Source organism: Pholis gunnellus (genome assembly GCF_910591455.1).
Source record: "Pholis gunnellus genome assembly, chromosome: 16".
Classification (NCBI taxonomy): Eukaryota; Metazoa; Chordata; class Actinopteri; order Perciformes; family Pholidae; genus Pholis; species Pholis gunnellus.
The window spans coordinates 21,991,312-22,000,240 of NC_136543.1; the positions used below are offsets into that span (position 1 = coordinate 21,991,312).

General features: G+C 45.9%; 1 protein-coding gene across 1 annotated transcript; it reads left to right on the top strand.

Annotated features, from left to right (window-relative positions):
* Nucleotides 1–2,646: 2,646 nt before the first annotated feature.
* On the top strand, nucleotides 2,647–5,588 carry LOC306708610 (uncharacterized protein). The gene is made up of 2 exons (XM_079176476.1): nucleotides 2,647–2,836; nucleotides 3,839–5,588. Exons 1-2 carry the CDS (start codon nucleotides 2,659–2,661, stop codon nucleotides 4,864–4,866), a joined length of 1,206 nt encoding a protein of 401 aa, XP_079032602.1. The 5' UTR covers nucleotides 2,647–2,658; the 3' UTR covers nucleotides 4,867–5,588.
* Nucleotides 5,589–8,929: the final 3,341 nt, after the last annotated feature.

The window sequence follows — 8,929 nt, forward strand, 5'->3', positions numbered from 1 at the left end:
GCTCTCGGTGGTCCTCTCCTCTCTGTGTCACGGCCTCCCTCAGGCCTCCCGCCGTTCCCAGACGCCCCCTCTGACGATCCGGTCGTGGATTCAGCAGCTGGAGCGCCGGCTGTCGGACAGGAAGTGGGGCTGGAAGTCGGAGAAGTTGGCGAGGTGGGTGCTGAGTCGGCGCGAGCAGCAGCTGAGTCTCAGCGAAGCCGTCCTGCTGCGGACGGCGAGGAGCGCTCTGGGCGAGGACAGTCTGCCGGTGGACCGCTACAGCTGGACCGTGGACTTCATGCTGAGACACCAGCTCGGTCTGCAGCCCTCAAACCACCACCGAGGAAGACTACCGAGGAGCATCAGAGACAGCAGCCGCTCGTTCACACGGTCGCTCCTCACACAGGTCGGTTCATCTTCTCTCTGCTGGAAGCACTCAGAGCTTCAGAGGGATGATGATGATGATGATGATGATGATGTTCTTGTGACTGATTGGTCTTCAGATTCAGAGTAGAGGTGTTCCTCTTCACTCTGTGGGCTCCATGGACGAGTTCCCCATCTTCATCGACCCAGACCAGTTCTCAGACCAGAACCCTTCAGCCCTCCGTCTGTTCGGCTCTCCTGAGGACCGGCCCGTGTTTGACGTGGTCCTCTCCGCTCTGTCCGACGGGACCTTCCTGCCCCCGCTGCTGTTCTTCAGAGGCGCCGCGTCACGCGTTCCTGAAGGGTTCCCAGACAACGTTCTGCTGGAGGCTCGACAGGAAGGGTTCAGGGACCAGGAACGTCTCCACATCTGGATCGACAAGGTCTGAGAATCGGTCCGATGTGTTTCCTCCCCGCTCTTATTGTGAAATCCATCACAGTGACGGCTCGTCGATAGCGTGACGTTGTGTTTACCTCGTTGCAGGTGTGGCGCCCCCGTGTGGTCTCCCAGTGTAACGGAGAGACCGTGTTGATGGTGGACGTCCATCGTGGTCACCTGACAGACGAGTTCAGGGACAGTCTGACCGCTCTGTCCACAGGCGCCATCTTCATCCCACCAGGGTGCTGCTGCCGTCTGCAGCCGCTCCACGTCTGTGTGACGCCGGTGCTCAGAGACTTCCTGCAGGTACCGGTCTCACTGGTCTCACCTGTCTCACCTGTCTCACTGGTCTGGGTCTTGGTTCAGGTCTTGGTGTACTGATTGTCCTCGTCCTCCCTCAGGCCCGGTGGACTCAGCTGGTGTCTGAAGGGGGTCTGGAAGGTCTGGGTCTGGATCAGCTGGCTCTGACTCTGGCCTGTTGGCTCAGTGAAGTTTCCTTCACTCTGAACTCAGAGACGCACGTCCTCTGCAGGTCTCAACGCTCCTCATATATATTTATATATATATTTATATTTATATTTATATTTATATTTATACACACACACACACACACTTTCTATCTGCAGTGACTTCTTCTGTGGTTCCGTACTGACTCCGTCTGTGTGCACCTCCTCAGGTCGTTTGCGTCGGTGTGTAACCTGCAGCAGGTGGAGGATCGGGGGGAGGCGGCGAGGATGATCGCGGCCCTGACTGAGGCTCTGGTCCAGCTGCCGGAGACCTCCGAACCTCCACCAGAACCAGAACCACAGCTGGAGCTGCTGCTGGTGGTGGAGGAGAAGGAGGAGGTGGAGCAGCACGACTCTGAGGAGGAGGAGCAGCACGACTCTGAGGAGGAGGAGGAGCAGCACCCTGAGGAGGTGGAGCAGCACGACTCTGAGGAGGAGGAGCAGCACGACTCTGAGGAGGTTGAGGAGGAGCAGGACTCTGAGGAGGAGCTGTGATAAACAGCCGGTCCTCTGTCGGGGGTTCGGCAGCGATCAGGATCAAATCGACGTTTTATTTTGTGAAATAATCTTCAGGAATGTAAATAAAGTTCTTCAGATGTTCAGAAGTTTAAATATCCGACAGTTCAACATTCTCACATGATTTAAAGTTACAAACCAACGACCTTTGACCTGTTTGCTCTCTAAATGTTTTTATACTGGAACATGAATTGTGATATTTTACAGAATAAAGAGACGACGTTCAGCCTTCATGTTCATCTCTGCAGTGACTTCTGTTCACTGACTTTAATGAAACAGGAAGAACATGACCTACGTGTTTCATGACTTCCTGTTTTATTTAGTCTCCAGTTAAACATTTTACGGTATTCACACCTGAATGTAACGTAGCAACGACCCGTGAGTCAAAGATCAGTTACTGTCAAAATCTAGAAGAAAATCAACTTCCTGTCTGTTTCTGAGGAAGTCTGTAATTTCAGTAAGACTTCTGGACTTTTATTCTGAAAGTCAGCAGCGGATGTGCCCCGGAAGCTGTATTGTTCACTAACTTCACAGTTTGTGATCAAGATGGCGTCTATCAGAAACACGCCTGTTAGAGTCTCTGTGTTGTGTTCACAGAGTGTGTGAGCTCCGTCTCTGTGTGTCCGGAGAAACCTTCTGAATGGACTTTTCTCTCCGTGTGTTTCCTCTGACTCATCTCCCGGTAGACTACAAAGCTATTGGAGTTAGCTTAGCATGCTAGCTGGAAACAGACCGACGGGGACGGAAGTGATCAACACAGCGCTAGTCAGAGTTTAATGAGAGTAAACGGTGTTTGTGTCGGAGTTTGTGTGGAGAACCAGTTTGTGTCGTTGTGTGAAAATGTCTAAAGTCCAAATGCTGAGATGTTTAGTCAACCAGCGACTAACTGCGGCTGCTGAAGAGATATTTGGTGTGTTTGAAAGAACGATAGCAGAGTACGAGGAGGAACTTTCTCGTTCCAAAGAGGAGAACGAGCGACAACGGAAACTACTGGACGCTGTTTTCATCCCTCAGCTTCGGCTACACAGAGCAGGTTGGTTCTATTTACTTCTTCTCTCTGTTCACTCTGTTTAAACTGACGTCACAACAGGAGAGCGGCTGTATTCTACACTTTACGGTAACTGAACGCTGTGCGAGTCTAACTGGTTTTTGAAAGAACTGGTTTACGTTCGAGCGCGTGAGGCAGATGTGTCATAGGACTGGCCGTTCAGGACCCACGTCGAATAAACAGGAAGTGAACAGGCTTGTAGTTGGTGTCTGAGGCCTCTCCAGACAGAAGCAGAGTCACCTGCTGAGAGCTGCTGTTTGTCAGAGGACAGTCGTTTAGTGTCTCTCACCGCCTCACTGAACCTGGACTTTGATTCTGTAAACCCGGCCTTGTCCCCGCCTCTTAATGCCTGATCCTTGTGCAGCCTCAGCTGTCTGAGTTTAGCTGTGAACAGGGTTTGTCGTTGTTATAACTCACCCTGGTGCATGATGGGACACAGCTGTCTTCACAGAAGCTGATCCCCCGGTTTGATTTCCTCACAACAGGGTTATAGAGCTTTGATTATTGATTTCTCTTCTGCATTCAACACCATCCAGCCACTGCAGAGAGGCTGACCTGACATCACCGAGGCCACTGCCAACTGCTGTTGAAGATGTTGTCGTTGACCTCGTGGATAACTACAATTATTTGGGTTTTGTTCTTGATGACAAACTGTGCTTTGAATCCCATGTCAATGCTACTTACAAAACAACAACAATGAACTCTTCAGGTTTATTCTGAGAGGATGACTCTCTTACTGGTGTTTCATTGAATGTATTCTAACACTTTGTATTATTGCTCGGTTTGGTCATCGAAGTCTGTCTAACAGTTGACTCTTGGGCAATAACAACAGGCAGCTCCTTAGAAGAGGTAATGCTGTATCGGACCACCAGGACCATCCTCTCCTGAAGGAGGTTACGTTTTTGAGGTTGTTTCGGGGCTAAAAGATTCCACGTCTCCTTCATCAGTAAAGATAACTATGAGCCGTGTGTTTCCTGTTTCCTGCAGACGTCCAGCAGCTGTTGGTGGTTAAAGAAGAGCAGCAGGAGTGGAGCTCCAGTCTGGACCAGGAGGACCCAGAACCCCCACACATTAAAGAGGACCAGGAGGACCCAGAGCCCCCACACATTAAAGAGGAACAGGAGGAACTCTGGACCAGTCAGGAGGGAGAGCAGCTTCAAGGTCTGGAGGAGGCTGATATCAAGTTCTCATTCACTCCTGTGAAGAGTGAAGATGATGAAGAGGAAGCTCAGTCCTCACAGCTTCATCAAAGACAAACTGAACAGATGGAAACAGAAGCTGATGGAGAGGACTGTGGAGGACCAGAACCAGACAGGAACTCAGATCCAGAACCAGATACGGATGAGAAGACTGGAGACTCTTCTGAACCTGTGGACAGTGATGACCTGACGGAGACCAAAGAACTTCATTCATTGAGCTGCTCTGAGTGTGGTAAAGTATTTAACTTAATGAGGGGTCTGAAGAGGCACATGAGAAGCCACTCGGGAGAGAAACCATTCAGCTGTTCTGAATGTGGGACAAGATTTAGAACCAAGACTTGTCTGAAGAGACACACACAAATCCATACAGGAGAGAAACCTTTTCACTGCTCAGTTTGTGATAAAAGATTTTCTAATTCCACACATCAGAAGAGACACATGGTAACTCACACAGGAGAGAAACCTTTCAGATGCTCAGTTTGTGAGAAATCTTTTACTCAGAATAGAGCTTTACAGATACACATAAGAATCCACACTGGAGAGAAACCATTCAGCTGCTCAGTTTGTGAGAAAAGATTTTTCAGAAACACACATCTGAAGACACACATGGTAACTCACACAGGAGAGAAACCCTTCAGCTGCTCAGTTTGTGAGAAATCATTTGCACAGAGTGGACATTTACAGAAACACATGAGAATCCACACCAGAGAGAAACCATTCAGCTGCTCAATTTGTGATAAAAGATTTTTGAGAAACACGCATCTGAAGTCACACATGAGAACTCATACAGGAGAGAAACGTTTGACTTTGCAGTGAAATATTTGAAACCAAGACATATCTGAAGAGTTGTATGAGAATGCATACAAGAGAGAAACCATTCAATTGTTCAGTGTGTGGCAGAAGGTACAACTAACACAACATTGCTCCCGTAGCTGTGCCTACGGTGTGATTTCTGAATTGTAAGTCACTTTGGATAAAAGCTAAATGACTGTAATGTAATGTAATATGAGAATCCACACAGGAGAAAATAACCTTTCACCTTTCAGTGTGTGATGAAGTATTCAGCCATGAGTCGGTTTGACGGTTTTGCAAAGGATTGTTGCGTAAGAAAACAGGAGCCCAACACTTGTGAGCACACACAGAGGAGAAACCATTCAGCTGCAGCTGATGAACAAGACTGTGGAGGACCAGGAGCAGCCAGATGCATATTTACAACTAGACACTGTTGACAAGACTGAAGGTTCTTCCAGGGTTCCCATGGTCCTGGTAAAATATAGTCATTGAAAGTTCTGGAAAACTCAAGGAATGAGTGGTTGTCTTTAAACAATATTCAATTGTTGCAAACATCTTTTGTGAATAATCTTCCAGGTAATGTAACATGGCGGTGAATTCATTCTGTAGCCGCTGACATGTCGTAGCTCTAATGTGCATCACGTGACGTTTGATTAACTATAACGTACGTTTCTTCGTTTCTCCCTGCGTTCTGTCTCGAACACAAACCGTTATCTGAGTGTTCGCATTTTCATAGTTGATCAACAAATTGCACAGCGGATGATGTTTCTTTATTGTTGCAGGTGGACACATTCATGTATGAGCGTGCATGTGTGCAGTATATGTACAATATATCTTGTTTTCTGGTAATTCAAAAAATAAATAGCCTATATGATATAACGTTTATTTTACTGTGAATTAAATACGCACAAGCCCTATTTTTAGGCCTCTGCTCAAAAATTGCTTACCCATACTGAAGAGAGTGTAGATCTCTAACTACAAGGTCTATTTGAATAATTATGATGTTATAATAAAGGTAACATTGTGAGATTTGTTCAGATGAGTAAATATCAGTGTATATGTTGCTGGCTAACAGTAAATGAAGATGGAACGCAGCTCAAATTGAAAAGTTTCAGGTTCGCCTGAAGAAAAAGCACTTTTTTTGTTGTTATTATTTATTTGAAATAATGCAGCTGAAAGCCTAAAACACTCCCAAATCATAACACAACATGTCAGTAGTCTTTCAAAAAATGTGGCTTTGATAAAGTGAAGCATTCAAAAGTTAGAGAGGTTTTGGTACAGAGAGGTCAGGCGGGGTCAAGGAAAATTGTCACTTTGGAGCCAGCTGTTCCATTGTACTTTATATACTATATAACTATATATTTCACTTGTTTTATCACTAATAGTGTTCAATCTATCCAAATACAGCAGTTTGGCTTCATTCTGAGAGCCTGAATCCTCTCTGAGGCTGTAAACCATGGATCCATTCTCATCTGAGCTCCAGTCTTCATGTGTGTGTTTGAGGCTCAGCCAGCCTGTGATTGGTCAATTTTAGAAAATGACACCTCTGTAGACGCGTCAGTCTCAGGAATGCGGTAGTAGTAGTAGTAGCCTGGTGTTGATTGACAGTCTTTAGCCAGTAAAAATTGATAAAACGCCGCGCACCCCCGAGCGTAAAATTCCATTCGCCAAAAGTCTGACCCCTCCCCCCGGGGTCCCACAAGTTAGGTTGACCCCCCTTTCTCCAGGAAACAGATGAGAAACAAACAGGACATGCATACCCGGTTTACAAGTTACAGCTCAGTACAGCAGGACAACCATATGGGGTCAGATCAGTCTCAATAATTGCAAATGCACACAGAACAATTCACAAATAAATAAATTACGATTTATATAAATGTAAAAAAAAAATTACAAATATATTTCTGCATTTGTATGTATTTGTTTGTGGATCGCACTGCATTTATTTGCAAATCGCTTCACATTCATTTGTGGATTTATGAGACTCATCTCACGTCACTGGATTCACAAATGCGTTTTTTTCAACATGGACCTATCTGTAGCCAATCAGATGTCAGCCTCATTTTCAACCAATCACATGAGCGCAGCTCCCCCCTCCCCTCCCCACGAGACTGTCAGCTTTGTTGAATCAGGAAATAAATATTGTAGCCGTCTGTGTTCACCCAGAGCTCTAAACAGTAGAGACCGGACCAAACTATGTGTGTGTAAACCATATGGTACAAACAATGAGGCCACGAGGCTGCCAGCGTAATGCTGCGTTCACACCAAACACGATTCGCGCCGCGATTCGCGCCACCGGTCTCGCCGGGGGACTATTTGTGTTCATTCGCGTGAATCGGTGAATCGCGCTGGACGCGCCGGTGAGGGAGCGTGGCTTATCGCCCTGAAAGCCGTCAACTGTGGAAAAAATAACCTCTATTTCTGCTTAGTACGTGTCGTGGAAGTCCCAGATATCACGGGGAACTAAACGCCGTCATGTCTGGTTCATAACATAGTCCGGAGGAGCTCCGTGGATTTCATCGAACTGTATTCACTGTGTCTAGCGAGCCACACGTCGGCTGTTTACCACAGCTGTATGAACACAACATAAACTGATTTAACGGCAATAAACCAACAAAAAGGAACTCCGAAATAACATTTATACACATAGTTTGGTCCGGTCTCTACTGATATGAGGTATCGTAGAGCTCTGGGTGAACATAGACCTTAACATAGCCTTCTGACAATGTTCACATGAGAGTCTGATATACACACACACACACACACACACACACACACACACACACACACACACACACACACACACACACTCTGTGACCTCTGCAGACTCTCACGCCGTCCTGAGCTGCGTTCAGGAACATTAAGCGTCCCCGCTGACACAGTAAAATATAGAAACCATGAGAACGCCGTGCCCTGGAGCAAGGCAGCGACCCCCCCGAGGACGCCCCCGACCAGCTGGGAGATGCATGATGGGAAAGAATTTCAGGACAGTTTGACCTCCTCTGTTTAAATTTAGTTTTTTGATTCAGAGGTCAAACCTGAGCTCGTTAGTTCAGGACAGTTCGCTCCAATGCTAACGGCTGCTAACGGCTGCTAACGGCTGCTAACGGCTCATTTCCTGTTTCTACACGTGTTTAATGAGCCAAACCTGTCATGATGAGTCAGCAGTATAATTGTAGCTAATAGTGAATCAAGTTTGAGATGATGCCTTAAATTAAATGAGCTTTCCATGTTTCACTGATACATGTGAGAATGATTTCACTCATTATGAGCCTTTTATTGTCGTCATTGACAGATTATCATTTAAAACAAACGTCCCGTTTTATGGGACAGTTCAGATTTAGTTCAAGAATATTTATTCAAAGAGAAACTCAACACATTAAAATAACTCCTAAATAATAATAATAATAATATTAATAATAATAATAATAATAATTATAGCTTCTGTGTTTAAACGAGTCTCTTTGTCTCTTTTCTTGTTTGCTTTATCTTCTTCTTCTTCTTCTGTTGTTTTGTGTTGACAGGAAGTGCTCCGTCAGCCTCCAGATGGTTTCTGGAGGTTTTTCACAGGACGTTCTCACACACACACACACACACAGGGATTGTGTGTGTGTGTGTGTGTGTGTGTGTGTGTGTGTGTGTGTGTGTGCGGTTTCGTGTCTGAACCTGCAGCTTTTTAAACTGATGATCGTCTGTAATCTTCATCATTTATCTGATTAACTTGTTTTTCTCTTTTCTGTTGAACACCGTTTCCCACGATGCATTTCAACACCTGCACTGAGACGTTGATATCTTAAGAAGCACCTTGAGCCTCGTGAGTCTCTCACTTCCTTCTGTTCTCTCATGAATCCACTGTTTCATGTTCTCTTTATAGAAGATGAAGTTTCATTAACAACTCATTCATCGTGATCGTGATGAATAAAAACATGGAGTGACGGGCGGTTCAATCAAAGAGAAGATCTTCTTTATTTCTTTATGTAGAGCTGTTGGATTGTTTGTTTCTTCTGATGAAGCTAGGCTAGCAGTTTCCCCCTGCTTCCAGTGTTTGTGCTAAGCTAAGCTAACCATGAGCCATGCGAGAGGATCT